General features: G+C 41.3%; 1 protein-coding gene across 3 annotated transcripts in view; it reads right to left on the bottom strand.

Annotated features, from left to right (window-relative positions):
* The window catches only part of LOC136877439 (AKT-interacting protein), a 130,081-nt gene that overhangs the window by 23,162 nt on the left and 93,251 nt on the right, over positions 1 to 13,668 (bottom strand). Inside the window, exon 7 of one of the 3 annotated variants that reach the window (XM_067151481.2) lies at positions 4,884 to 4,947. The exons of the other annotated variants lie outside the window; for them this stretch is intronic. Within the exon in view, the coding sequence (XP_067007582.2) occupies positions 4,936 to 4,947 (12 nt within the window). The 3' untranslated portion in view covers positions 4,884 to 4,935. Of the gene's footprint in view, positions 1 to 4,883; positions 4,948 to 13,668 lie in introns of those variants that run through there. 3 annotated transcript variants of the gene reach the window in all.

Raw genomic sequence — 13,668 nt, 5'->3', positions numbered from 1 at the left:
CCAATAACTGTACATATAATGTACAATCCCAAAGGAAAAACAGGAACAGTCACATGGGGATGGAAAATAACTGATTTTGTAAAAGATTTAGGGTAACGTCCATTGTTTTACAAATCAAAATAGTCTCAATAATGTTTATATTAGAATTGAAAACAACTTTACTTCAGAGAAAGTGAATGTTCATAATCTCTCAACACCTTGGAACAAAAAATAGTCAAGATCTGAACTCTTCTAGTTGACTCATTCTATTAAAACTCTAATGATATGTTTGCAATGTGTAGAGTAATTTTTCTGTTTTTTTATTTTTTTATGATCCCTTACTTTTCTTACTTGATATCCTCACTTTTCAAAGGAAACAAACAACAATCGCTACCACCATATTTTTATTGTTTTTGCTATTCTTATCTGGTTGTTATTTCTTCGTGGATGCAATATATCATCATGTCACTTGTCACAATCCGGAATAAAATTTAACATCTACTGAAGCCAAAGTTTCATTTGCGGCTGTGGCAGTATGAGAGCTATGAGTGGGTTGACTAATGATATTCAGAGCACCATTAGTGCGTCTGGAAGGTCTGAAAGGTATTACAGTAGAATACAACCATGGTATCACCTGCCTGTTGAAAAATGTGACTAAATTAGGGACCTCAGGAGCTTTCAGTTTGGGGGGATGGGTTGGCAACCATGGAGCCTTACGTTGAGTCTGGCATTGCTTTCATTTACTTGTGCCATATTCTTCACTTTCCACTTTCCTCCTTGACCTCCCTTGGTCAACTCTTTCTTTTCTGACCTCAACGGTATTAGGTTTGTAGGCGCTATGGAGTCTTCCACTATAATGCACTTAGTATCTTCAGTCTTTGGATGGTTAGACCTCTTCCTTTTTCCTCATCTGATTAGTGTTAAAAGAGGATGGTTGCCCAGTTGTTGTTCTCTTCTCAAAACAAAAATCACCATCACCAAAGGTATTCATAGAGCAAGCAAGCAAGCAAGCAAGCAAGCAAGCAAGCAAGCAAGCAAGCAAGCAAGCAAGCAAGCAAGCAAGCAAGCAAGCAAGCAAGCAAGCAAGCAAGCAAGCAAGCAAGCAAGCAAGCAAGCAAGCAAGCAAGCAAGCAAGCAAGCAAGCAAGCAAGCAAGCAAGCAAGCAAGCAAGCAAGCAAGCAAGCAAGCAAGCAAGCAAGCAAGCAAGCAAGCAAGCAAGCAAGCAAGCAAGCAAGCAAGCAAGCAAGCAAGCAAGCAAGCAAGCAAGCAAGCAAGCAAGCAAGCAAGCAAGCAAGCAAGCAAGCAAGCAAGCAAGCAAGCAAGCAAGCAAGCAAGCAAGCAAGCAAGCAAGCAAGCAAGCAAGCAAGCAAGCAAGCAAGCAAGCAAGCAAGCAAGCAAGCAAGCAAGCAAGCAAGCAAGCAAGCAAGCAAGCAAGCAAGCAAGCAAGCAAGCAAGCAAGCAAGCAAGCAAGCAAGCAAGCAAGCAAGCAAGCAAGCAAGCAAGCAAGCAAGCAAGCAAGCAAGCAAGCAAGCAAGCAAGCAAGCAAGCAAGCAAGCAAGCAAGCAAGCAAGCAAGCAAGCAAGCAAGCAAGCAAGCAAGCAAGCAAGCAAGCAAGCAAGCAAGCAAGCAAGCAAGCAAGCAAGCAAGCAAGCAAGCAAGCAAGCAAGCAAGCAAGCAAGCAAGCAAGCAAGCAAGCAAGCAAGCAAGCAAGCAAGCAAGCAAGCAAGCAAGCAAGCAAGCAAGCAAGCAAGCAAGCAAGCAAGCAAGCAAGCAAGCAAGCAAGCAAGCAAGCAAGCAAGCAAGCAAGCAAGCAAGCAAGCAAGCAAGCAAGCAAGCAAGCAAGCAAGCAAGCAAGCAAGCAAGCAAGCAAGCAAGCAAGCAAGCAAGCAAGCAAGCAAGCAAGCAAGCAAGCAAGCAAGCAAGCAAGCAAGCAAGCAAGCAAGCAAGCAAGCAAGCAAGCAAGCAAGCAAGCAAGCAAGCAAGCAAGCAAGCAAGCAAGCAAGCAAGCAAGCAAGCAAGCAAGCAAGCAAGCAAGCAAGCAAGCAAGCAAGCAAGCAAGCAAGCAAGCAAGCAAGCAAGCAAGCAAGCAAGCAAGCAAGCAAGCAAGCAAGCAAGCAAGCAAGCAAGCAAGCAAGCAAGCAAGCAAGCAAGCAAGCAAGCAAGCAAGCAAGCAAGCAAGCAAGCAAGCAAGCAAGCAAGCAAGCAAGCAAGCAAGCAAGCAAGCAAGCAAGCAAGCAAGCAAGCAAGCAAGCAAGCAAGCAAGCAAGCAAGCAAGCAAGCAAGCAAGCAAGCAAGCAAGCAAGCAAGCAAGCAAGCAAGCAAGCAAGCAAGCAAGCAAGCAAGCAAGCAAGCAAGCAAGCAAGCAAGCAAGCAAGCAAGCAAGCAAGCAAGCAAGCAAGCAAGCAAGCAAGCAAGCAAGCAAGCAAGCAAGCAAGCAAGCAAGCAAGCAAGCAAGCAAGCAAGCAAGCAAGCAAGCAAGCAAGCAAGCAAGCAAGCAAGCAAGCAAGCAAGCAAGCAAGCAAGCAAGCAAGCAAGCAAGCAAGCAAGCAAGCAAGCAAGCAAGCAAGCAAGCAAGCAAGCAAGCAAGCAAGCAAGCAAGCAAGCAAGCAAGCAAGCAAGCAAGCAAGCAAGCAAGCAAGCAAGCAAGCAAGCAAGCAAGCAAGCAAGCAAGCAAGCAAGCAAGCAAGCAAGCAAGCAAGCAAGCAAGCAAGCAAGCAAGCAAGCAAGCAAGCAAGCAAGCAAGCAAGCAAGCAAGCAAGCAAGCAAGCAAGCAAGCAAGCAAGCAAGCAAGCAAGCAAGCAAGCAAGCAAGCAAGCAAGCAAGCAAGCAAGCAAGCAAGCAAGCAAGCAAGCAAGCAAGCAAGCAAGCAAGCAAGCAAGCAAGCAAGCAAGCAAGCAAGCAAGCAAGCAAGCAAGCAAGCAAGCAAGCAAGCAAGCAAGCAAGCAAGCAAGCAAGCAAGCAAGCAAGCAAGCAAGCAAGCAAGCAAGCAAGCAAGCAAGCAAGCAAGCAAGCAAGCAAGCAAGCAAGCAAGCAAGCAAGCAAGCAAGCAAGCAAGCAAGCAAGCAAGCAAGCAAGCAAGCAAGCAAGCAAGCAAGCAAGCAAGCAAGCAAGCAAGCAAGCAAGCAAGCAAGCAAGCAAGCAAGCAAGCAAGCAAGCAAGCAAGCAAGCAAGCAAGCAAGCAAGCAAGCAAGCAAGCAAGCAAGCAAGCAAGCAAGCAAGCAAGCAAGCAAGCAAGCAAGCAAGCAAGCAAGCAAGCAAGCAAGCAAGCAAGCAAGCAAGCAAGCAAGCAAGCAAGCAAGCAAGCAAGCAAGCAAGCAAGCAAGCAAGCAAGCAAGCAAGCAAGCAAGCAAGCAAGCAAGCAAGCAAGCAAGCAAGCAAGCAAGCAAGCAAGCAAGCAAGCAAGCAAGCAAGCAAGCAAGCAAGCAAGCAAGCAAGCAAGCAAGCAAGCAAGCAAGCAAGCAAGCAAGCAAGCAAGCAAGCAAGCAAGCAAGCAAGCAAGCAAGCAAGCAAGCAAGCAAGCAAGCAAGCAAGCAAGCAAGCAAGCAAGCAAGCAAGCAAGCAAGCAAGCAAGCAAGCAAGCAAGCAAGCAAGCAAGCAAGCAAGCAAGCAAGCAAGCAAGCAAGCAAGCAAGCAAGCAAGCAAGCAAGCAAGCAAGCAAGCAAGCAAGCAAGCAAGCAAGCAAGCAAGCAAGCAAGCAAGCAAGCAAGCAAGCCAGCCAGCCAGCCAGCCATAATGGTTTCTGAAGTTTCCTTATAACCTCAACTTGTGTAGTTGAGGATCCAACAAGACTCTGGTCTGATAACTCAAACATACAGAACTTATAGCAGTTATCGGAAGAGAATTCTTTAACATTCATATAAAGCATCCGCTCAAAATATATTTCAGTGAAAGAACTGAGTGTTTTTGAGAGAAGAAACCAGCGTATCTTCTAATCGGCGCTGCGCAGTTGGCCTATTGCCGCGCCAACTGAACTCTCACTGCTCTGTACCAACTTTGAGTCATGTAGGGCCAATTGTATAAACCGTTTGTTCTTAGATCAGAGACGAAATTGATCTCGGTTGACTTGTAATGTCAAACAATATTACTTATTACTGGCAGGAAACCAAAGAAGCAAGCAAGCTTGTAGTTTTATGACGGTTGACATCGTGATCATAGCAGCAGGGCCTCCAAATTTATGTACAATGAATGTCTGCCTTGGTGAGATGCCTCTGTGGGTGGGGCAAGAAAACACTTCCTCAGTATCCTCTGCACATAGCAAAAGGCAACTGAAAGGGGAAACGCAAGGAACTTTCATCTTGGGAGCTTGGGTTGGTGACCATCCGGCCTCTAGCTGAATCTGGCATTAGTTCCATTTATTTGTACCAGACTCTCCATTTTCATCTTCCCTATCTTCTCTTAGCCTTTTCTGACCCCAATGGTATTAGGTTTGCAAGGTCTTGGGAGTCTTTCATTCTCACGATCTTTGCGGTTCTTCCCTCTCTTTAGTCGATACCTTCATTCTTCAATTGTTGGATCACTTCCATTTTCCCTCCGATTAGTGTTAAGAGAGGATGGTTACTCAGTTGTACTTCCTCTTAAAACAATAATCACACATCACCAATATTATCTACCTCTGTGAGAAGCCACACAGCTATCACAGCCATCAAGCAAGCAGGGATGGTAGTAATAAGAATAATAATGTTCTTGATTTTACATCCCACCAACTAGTTTTACAGTTTTCGGAGACAATCAGGTGGCAGAATGTTGTCCCACAGGAGTTCTTTTATGTGCCAGCAAATCTAATGACACAAGGCTGGCAAATCTGTGCACCTTCAATGTGCCACCAGACTGGATAGAACCCATCAACTTGGGCTCAGAAGGCCTCCGCTTCTACAGTCTGAACCACAGACCTGCAGAGATCCAGGGTATGTCTGGCATTGTCTTTCCTCATCTTCTTCAGCCAACTCTTTTCCACTTTCAACCCCAATCCTGTAAGGTAGAAGGGCTATATAATAATAAAAAAACACACCCACACAATGAGATGATTATTTTAAAATACACAACTACTATACAACCTGATGTCGATGACAATACATTGACACCATTAATACAAATCAAAGCTAAAGTTGCAAACAAAATCATCAATATGAGCGTTAATCGCTCTGGAGACATAAAAGCTGTAAATAAAGGCGACAGTGAACGCAAAAGTAAAGGAGATGGTATAATGACAACAGTGGCAGAGAAAATTGGTGAAGAAATGATGAAAGCAATAGTGTCTGCAGATGATTTGACAGTGTGGGAAAATAAGGAGAAGGAAGTTCAGAAGCAGTTGGATGCATGGGATGAAATAGTACAAGGTTACTGTATGAAATATAATATAAAGAAGAATGGCATGGTGCTTACAAACATGGAGGATAGACATAACTGGAGTAACAATTGGTGGGGAACAACTGAGGAAGGAGGAGAGCAAGTACCTAGCAGTTTAATACAGGAAAATGGAAGAAACTCATCACCATCATTTCCCTTTATCCAGCTGTAGTCAGGAAGGGGCAAATATGGTTCCTCTCCACTTTCTTTGGTCTTCCCACCACTCCTCCTCCAACACCATGTCCCAGTCCAGGTTTCTTTCTAATTTTCGATGCTGGCATTAGTTCACCGCCAGCGAGGAGATAAATGCCTAGCAACTGAAAGGAAGTAAATTTACGAACTATTACGAATACATACGAATCCGAACGGGGTTGCTGTGATGGGAAACTTGTGTAGTTGTAGGTGGGTCCAGTGCTGCCAATTCAGCAGTTTTCCCACTAGATCTGGATGCTTTTAATGTTAAGTTAGAGGGTGAAAATCGACGACAGTGGTTAGTGGATTTTCTGGCGGGTTCCAACTTATGAACAGCTGGAATCTAGCCAGAAATATTGTTGCTATGAAATAAGATTACAGTAAAACCTCGTTAATTCAAAATCGTTGGGACGCAAAAATCGGACTTCAAATTCCATGATTTCGAAACTGCCAACACGTAATTCGGAAATGCCATCCTTTGCGGCATCACAATATATTCTAAGACCCGTTTCTGCATGCAATTAACATTCAGTCAGAGTTTAAACCTCTCAATGCCATGGAAAAAACTATTTCCAAAATGTATTTAACAAGGTGCAATTTCAGTATTCAAATAATGCACTTGGATAACCCACTGGCAAACATAACCTCACGCAATGAAATCAAAAGAAAGAAAACATGATTCAAAGACGAGGAGAACTCTATACCGGCTTCCCTGTGCAAGTGCTTTATTCATTGGATTAGTGTACTATAAGCATTTTAGATGCCTTGTACTTGCACGGAAAGTACCCGATGCCCTTAAAAATCACGGCTTATCGAACTTTCCTATGACGAGGGGAGAAAGTCCCTCGCTTCTGTCCGCAATACAACAACAGTACTGTACAGTGACTATACTTGTATGATTTCCCACCATGGCACTTCTAAGACCCATTAATGCATTCTCAGTTTAAACTTTTCAAATGCCATGGAAAACACTATTTCAGAAATGTATCCAACAAGGTACATTTACATTATTCAAATAATGTACTTGGATAAAACAATGGCAAATATAACCTGACGCAAAGAAAGGAAAAAAAAACCATGATTCCAAGACGAGGACAAATTATACTGGCTCCCCTGTGCAAATGCTTTATCTTCTGGATTGCTGTACTGTTTGCATTTTTAGATGCCTTATACTTACACAGAAAGTGCCCGACGCCCTTTGAATTAAACAATTTAAATAACATGCAAAACCATACCTCGTTTCCGGGAATGAGAGCTGCTTCGAATTAGGCAAGATTTTGAATTAACCAATTTCGATTATAGAGGTTTTACTGTATATTTATGAGTATAGTACTGACAACCCTAAATATGTATTAGTAAGCAAGACTATATTTTAATGCTAATAAAAGTAAAAAGTCTGCATAATGATGCATTGTGTGTTTGAGTCATCAGTCCATAGACTGGGTTGATGCAGCTCTCAATGCCACCCTATCCTGTGGTAAACTTTTCATTTCTACGTAACTATTGCATCCTACATCTGCTCTAATCTGCTTGTCATATTCATACCTTGGTCTACCCCTACCGTTCTTACCACCTACACTTCCTTCAAAAACCAACTGAACAAGTCCTGGGTGTCTTAAGATGTGTCCTATCATTCTATCTCTTCTTCTCGTCAAATTGAGCCAAATCGATCTCCTCTCACCAATTCGATTCAGTATCTCTTCATTCGTGATTCGATCTATCCATCTCACCTTCAGCATTCTTCTGTAACACCACATTTCAAAAGCTTCTATTCTCTTTCTTTCTGAGCTAGTTATCGTCCAGGTTTCACTTCCATACAATGCCATGCTCCACACGAAAGTCTTCAAAAACATCTTTCTAATTCTGATATCAATGTTTGAAGTGAGCAAATTTCTTTTCTTAAGAAAGCTCTTCCTTGCTTGTGCTAGTCTGCATTTTATGTCCTCCTTACTTCTGCCATCGTTAGTTATTTTACTACCCAAGTAACAATATTCATCTACTTCCTTTAAGACTTCGTTTCCTAATCTAATATTTCCTACATCACCTGCCTTCATTCGACTGTACTCCATTACTTTTGTTTTGGACTTATTTATTTTCATCTTGTACTCCTTACCCAAGACTTCATCCATACAATTCAGCAACTTCTCGAGATCTTCTGCAGTCTCAGATAAAATAACAATATCATCGGCAAATCTCAAGGTTTTGATTTCCTCTCCTTGGACTGTGATTCCCTTTCCAAATTTCTCTTTGATTTCCTTTACTGCCTGTTCTATGTAAACATTGAAAAGGAGAGGGGACAAACTGCAGCCTTGCCTCACTCCTTTCTGGATTGCTGCTTCTTTTTCAAAGCCCTCGATTCTTATCACTGCAGACTGATTTTTATACAGATTGTAGATAATTCTTCGTTCTCGGTATCTGATCTCTATCATCTTCAGAATCATAAATAGCTTGGTCCAATCAACATTATCGAATGCCTCTTCTAGATCTACGAATGCCATGTACGTGGGCTTGTCCTTCTTGATTCGATCCTCTACGATCAGACGTAAAGTCAGGATTGCTTCACATGTTCCTACATTTCTTCTGAAGCCACAGTGATTTTCTCCCAACTCAGCTTCAACTTGTTTTTCCATTCTTCTGTAAATAATACGTGTTAAAATTTTGCAGGCATGAGATACTAAACTAATGGTGTGGTGAACAAGTCCTGGATGTCTTAAGATGTGTCCTATCATTCTATCTCTTCTTCTCATCAAATTGAGCCAAATCGTGGCTTTATTTCTCATTTTGCTAAAAACAGAAAATTAGGAAATTGGAGTCTTTCCGCTGCAATCGTCTGTCTCACTTTTTGTGGCTCTACATCAGATGACAGGGGAGCTGCTATGTCTCAGTCAGAAGCATAATATATGCTCCCAGTCTCAGTGACCTGTCGAAGGGTGATGACAGCACTTTCCGTCTGGTATGCCGCCAGCCGGCTCTTACCCTCCAGGCCATGCCATCTAGAATGCCAAAGCATTTGGAAATGGTGGAATGCCCTATTTTTCATGTTATCTCATTTGAAAATTAATGTAAACTGTGATATATTGGTCGCCATGTCATTCAATACGTGATTGTGTATGTTCAAGCATGCCCCTTTTCCAATAAATATAGTAGTTTGAAATTCTAGCGGGATTTAAAAGATTCATCTGACGGGGCTATGCCACACACAGTTGACAATTCTGAGTGGGCCACAGAGTCATTCTTTTGTGCACATAAGTTGAAGTAAATCATGTTCGAGATGGCAACTAAAAGTATACACTATAGGGCTATCATGGCCAAAGAAAAGCTGCAAATTATAGAAGACGCAGAAGAAATTGGTAATCGTGCACAGGAAGAAAATACGATGTCAACGAGAGCTGTATTTGTGACTGGCAAAAAAAAAAAAAGGCTTCAGCAAAGTAGTAGTAATCGCTGGGCATTTCGTGGACAGAAAGCAAAGTTTCCTGAGATTGAAGCAAGATTATGTGCATATATTAGAGGTAAGAGACAATTTGGATGTGCCGTTGGTACTTCTAAGTAGGTAGTTAAAGTATCCGTAATTTATATTTCGCTCCCTCGATCTTTCAATATCTATGAGCGGTTAGCTAATAATAATAAAGTTCATATATCCCAGTAATTGCAGTTCAAGTCCCTGGAGTAGTAGTAGTAGTAGTAGTAGTAGTAGTAGTAGTTTTTATAGAAATATTTGAGAAATTACTGTAGACAACCTCGTATTTTTCAGTAGGCCTAATTAAGGACACTTTTATTTTCCGTCCCGTGGAGTAGGGAAAATAATAGTAATCCACCAGCTGTAATAATCACATACCCACATTTCAGTAGAATTGTAGTGAAGATAAGGTATAATATATTAGATAGTATCTTGCCAGTTATATTCGTGTTTTTCTTCGTGTACGGCAATCTTTTCGATACTTAAGCATTTAACCAAACGCAGGGTAGTGTAGTGTAGATACATTGTAGTATAGATACAGTACATTTAGATAGTGCCGTATCTTGCCTGCTATATTCGTGTGTTATTTTTCGTGTGTATCTATTAGACCGTAATACTAATAATAATTTGTCTAAGCATTTAGCTTCGTTGGTAATCTTTGAGTACAGTAGTTCTTGCAAATTTCATTTCTGTTGTGCTTAGTTTAGTGACATACGGTACGGTTCCGTAATTAGGATACGTCTGAAAGTAGTTTAACATTACTGTAGTGTACTGTACAGTAGTATACGAGTAATATCCTATTAGAATTTAGTGTGATTATTTTATTATTGTAAAATATTTGTGTAGTACTGGTGTAGTAGAGGTATCCGTAGAAACTCGTACTAAAATACTGTTGTAATTAGAATAGGCTTAATTGCAGTTTGGAATTGTGTAGTTCTTGTGTAGGCTATTACTTTCAATATTCAGTAATTAACAGCAGTTTTTATCCTGTCAGGGGTTGTAGGATAAAAAAAATAGAGCACGACTAAGTAGTATTGTAGTGTAGTCGTATATTAATTACCTTATTGTTGTGTACTATCCCAGACAATATATCCCTCCGTTCATTTATTTTTTGCAAATAAGTTATTTTATTTTTAATTTCATTTTCCCCCCGTAAAGAATGGCTAAGGAGCGCGAGTGTAGTTTCTGTGGGTGTGGCGAGGCATTGAGGGGTATGAGGGAGGAGTTGGAAAGTTTGAGGGAGATAATTAGGATTCTCACAGAAGACAGGAGGGAAGATAGGACTCCCTCAAACAACGTACAGGTTACAGTAGGTGTACAAGAGGGAGGGGAAGGAAAGGGAGGAGTTGTAGAAGACAGGTGGTCTAATGTTCTAAGGGGAAGGAGATTGCAGGCTAAGAGCTCTATTCAGGATCAGAATTCAGGACAGGTGTCTGTGCAAAATCGGTACGAGTCACTACAGGTAAAACAACAGAGGGAAGATGAGGGACAGGGAACTGTTGCTGAGATGTGTGGGAGTAGGAGGAAGGGAAAAGGTAGGAAAGGAAAATGTAGAGTAGATGATAGGAAAAGACAGGTGGAACAGGGTCATGGGAAGGAGAAAAGGGAGGAGGAAATAGCTTCTGCAGTTATCAGGAAAGATAGGGCTGATAAGGAGGGGAGGGGATCAAACGAGGTGGGTAGGGTTGTGGCTCTGGTCATGGGAGATTCCATCGTTAGACACGTGGGGAAAGTGTGTGGAGGAAAGGGTACCAGGGTAGAGTGTTATCCAGGAATTAGGTTGAGGCAGATGTTGAGGAAAGTAGAAGAGAGGGAGGAGGGGAAGGAGAAGGTGGTAGTGTTTCACGTTGGTACCAACAACGTAAGGCAAGCTGATATAAGTACCAACATAGTTGGAGATGTGTGGGATCTGGTAAATGCAGCACGGGTGAAGTTTAAGAAAGCGGAGATTGTTATTAGTGGAATACTGTGTAGAAGGGATACTGACTGGAGGGTGATTGGGGATTTAAATGAGACTATGGAGTGGGTATGTGGGAAACTGGGAGTGAAATTTCTAGATCCAAATGGGTGGGTAGGAGATAGGGATCTGCGCTCAGATGGCCTTCATTTAAACCGCAGTGGTACGTATAAGTTAGGAAATTTGTTTGGAAGGGTAATAGGGAGGTACATTCAGGGAAACGGGATGGCCTAGGGAGCGGTGATACGGGAACAGGGAACTGGAAATCAAGTAGGGATGACATAAAATTGTTAGTGTTGAACTGTAGAAGTATTGTAAGTAATTTAATAGATATATATTCACCAGATATTGTAATAGGTGTTGAATCATGGCTGAGAAATGATATAATGGATGCAGAAATTTTCCCACGGCACTGGAGTGTGTATCGTAGAGATAGGATAGGAAGGGTGGGAGGCGGAGTGTTCATTCTGGTGAAAGAAGAATTTGTAAGCTACGAAAAAGTTAAAGATGAGACACATGAAATTCTAGGTGTAAGGCTCATTTCTAAAGATAATAGGCAACTTGATATATTTGGAGTGTACAGATCGGGAAAGGGTAGCACTGACGCGGATTCAGAATTATTTGATAGGATAGTCAGCTATGTGGGAAACGACATGGAAAGAAATGTGATTGTAGCGGGAGATCTGAATTTGCCAGATGTCAATTGGGAAGGAAATGTGAACGACAGAAAGCATGACCAACAAATGGCAAATAAGTTAATATGGGAAGGACAGCTGATTCAGAAAGTGATGGAACCAACCAGAGGGAAAAATATCCTGGATGTCGTGCTGATAAAACCAGATGAGCTCTATAGGGAAACTGAAGTAATAGATGGTATTAGTGATCATGAACCTGTTTTTGTGGTAGTTAAAAATAAATGTAAACAGACTCTGGGATGGGTTTAAAGAAATTGTTGAGGAATGCGAAAACAGGTTTGTACCATTAAGGGTGGTAAGGAATAGTAAAGACCCACCGTATTATAATAGAGAAGTAAAGAGACTAAGAAGGAGGTGCAGACTGGAAAGAAATAGAGTCAGAAATGGCTGTGGAAGTAAGGAGAAATTGAAGGAACTTACTAGAAAATTGAATCAAGCAAAGAAGGCAGCTAAGGATAATATGATGGCAAGCATAATTGGCAGTCATACGAATTTTAGTGAAAAATGGAAGGGTATGTATAGGTATTTTAAGGCAGAAACAGGTTCCAAGAAGGACATTCCAGGAATAATTAATGAACAAGGGGAGTGTGTATGTGAGGATCTTCAAAAGGCAGAAGTATTCAGTCAGCAGTATGTAAAGATTGTTGGTTACAAGGATAATGTCGAGATAGAGGAGGAGACTAAGGCCAAAGAAGAAATAAAATTTACATATGATAACAATGACATTTACAATAAGATACAAAAGTTAAAAACTAGAAAAGCGACTGGAATTGATCAGATTTCTGGGGATATACTAAAGACAATGGGTTAGGATATAGTACCATATCTGAAGTACTTATTTGATTATTGTTTGGTCGGAGGAGCTATACCAGATGAATGGAGAGTTGCTATAGTTGCCCCTATGTATAAAGGAAAGGGTGATAGACATAAAGCTGAAAATTACAGGCCAGTAAGTTTGACATGCATTGTATGTAAGCTTTGGGAAGGCATTCTTTCTGATTATATTAGACATGTTTGTGAAATTAATAACTGGTTCGATAGAAGGCAATTCGGTTTTAGGAAAGGTTATTCCACTGAAGCTCAACTTGTAGGATTCCAGCAAGATATAGCAGATATCTTGGATTCAGGAGGTCAAATGGACTGTATCGCGATTGACCTGTCTAAAGCATTTGATAGGGTGGATCATGGGAGACTACTGGCAAAAATGAGTGCAATTGGACTAGACAAAAGAGTGACTGAATGGGTTGCTATATTTCTAGAAAATAGATCTCAGAGAATTAGAGTAGGTGAAGCTTTATCTGACCCTGTAATAATTAAGAGGGGAATTCCTCAAGGCAGTATTATCGGACCTTTATGTTTTCTTATATATATAAATGATATGAGTAAAGGAGTGGAATCGGAGGTAAGGCTTTTTGCGGATGATGTTATTCTCTATAGAGTGATAAATAAGTTACAAGATTGTGAGCAACTGCAACGTGACCTCGAAAATGTTGTGAGATGGACAGCAGGCAATGGTATGTTGATAAACGGGGTTAAAAGTCAGGTTGTGAGTTTTACAAGTAGGAAAAGTCCTCTCAGTTTTAATTACTGCGTTGATGGGGTGAAAGTTCCTTTTGGGGATCATTGTAAGTATCTAGGTGTTAATATAAGGAAAGATCTTCATTGGGGTAATCACATAAATGGGATTGTAAATAAAGGGTACAGATCTCTGCACATGGTTATGAGGGTGTTTAGGGGTTGTAGTAAGGATGTAAAGGAGAGGGCATATAAGTCTCTGGTAAGACCCCAACTAGAGTATGGTTCCAGTGTATGGGACCCTCACCAGGATTACCTGATTCAAGAACTGGAAAAAATCCAAAGAAAAGCAGCTCGATTTGTTCTGGGCGATTTCCGACAAAAGAGTAGCGTTACAAAAATGTTGCAATGTTTGGGTTGGGAAGAATTGAGAGAAAGAAGAAGAGCTGCTCGACTAAGTGGTATGTAACAGTTCAACAACAATAAAGGTGTTTCAATTTATTCCACCTATTCAATACTTATAT

The sequence above is a fragment of the Anabrus simplex genome, chromosome 7 (assembly GCF_040414725.1).
Source record: "Anabrus simplex isolate iqAnaSimp1 chromosome 7, ASM4041472v1, whole genome shotgun sequence".
NCBI lineage: Eukaryota > Metazoa > Arthropoda > Insecta > Orthoptera > Tettigoniidae > Anabrus > Anabrus simplex.
Note: the sequence above shows the minus strand (reverse complement) of the source record. Positions and strands in the feature narration are given on the sequence as shown.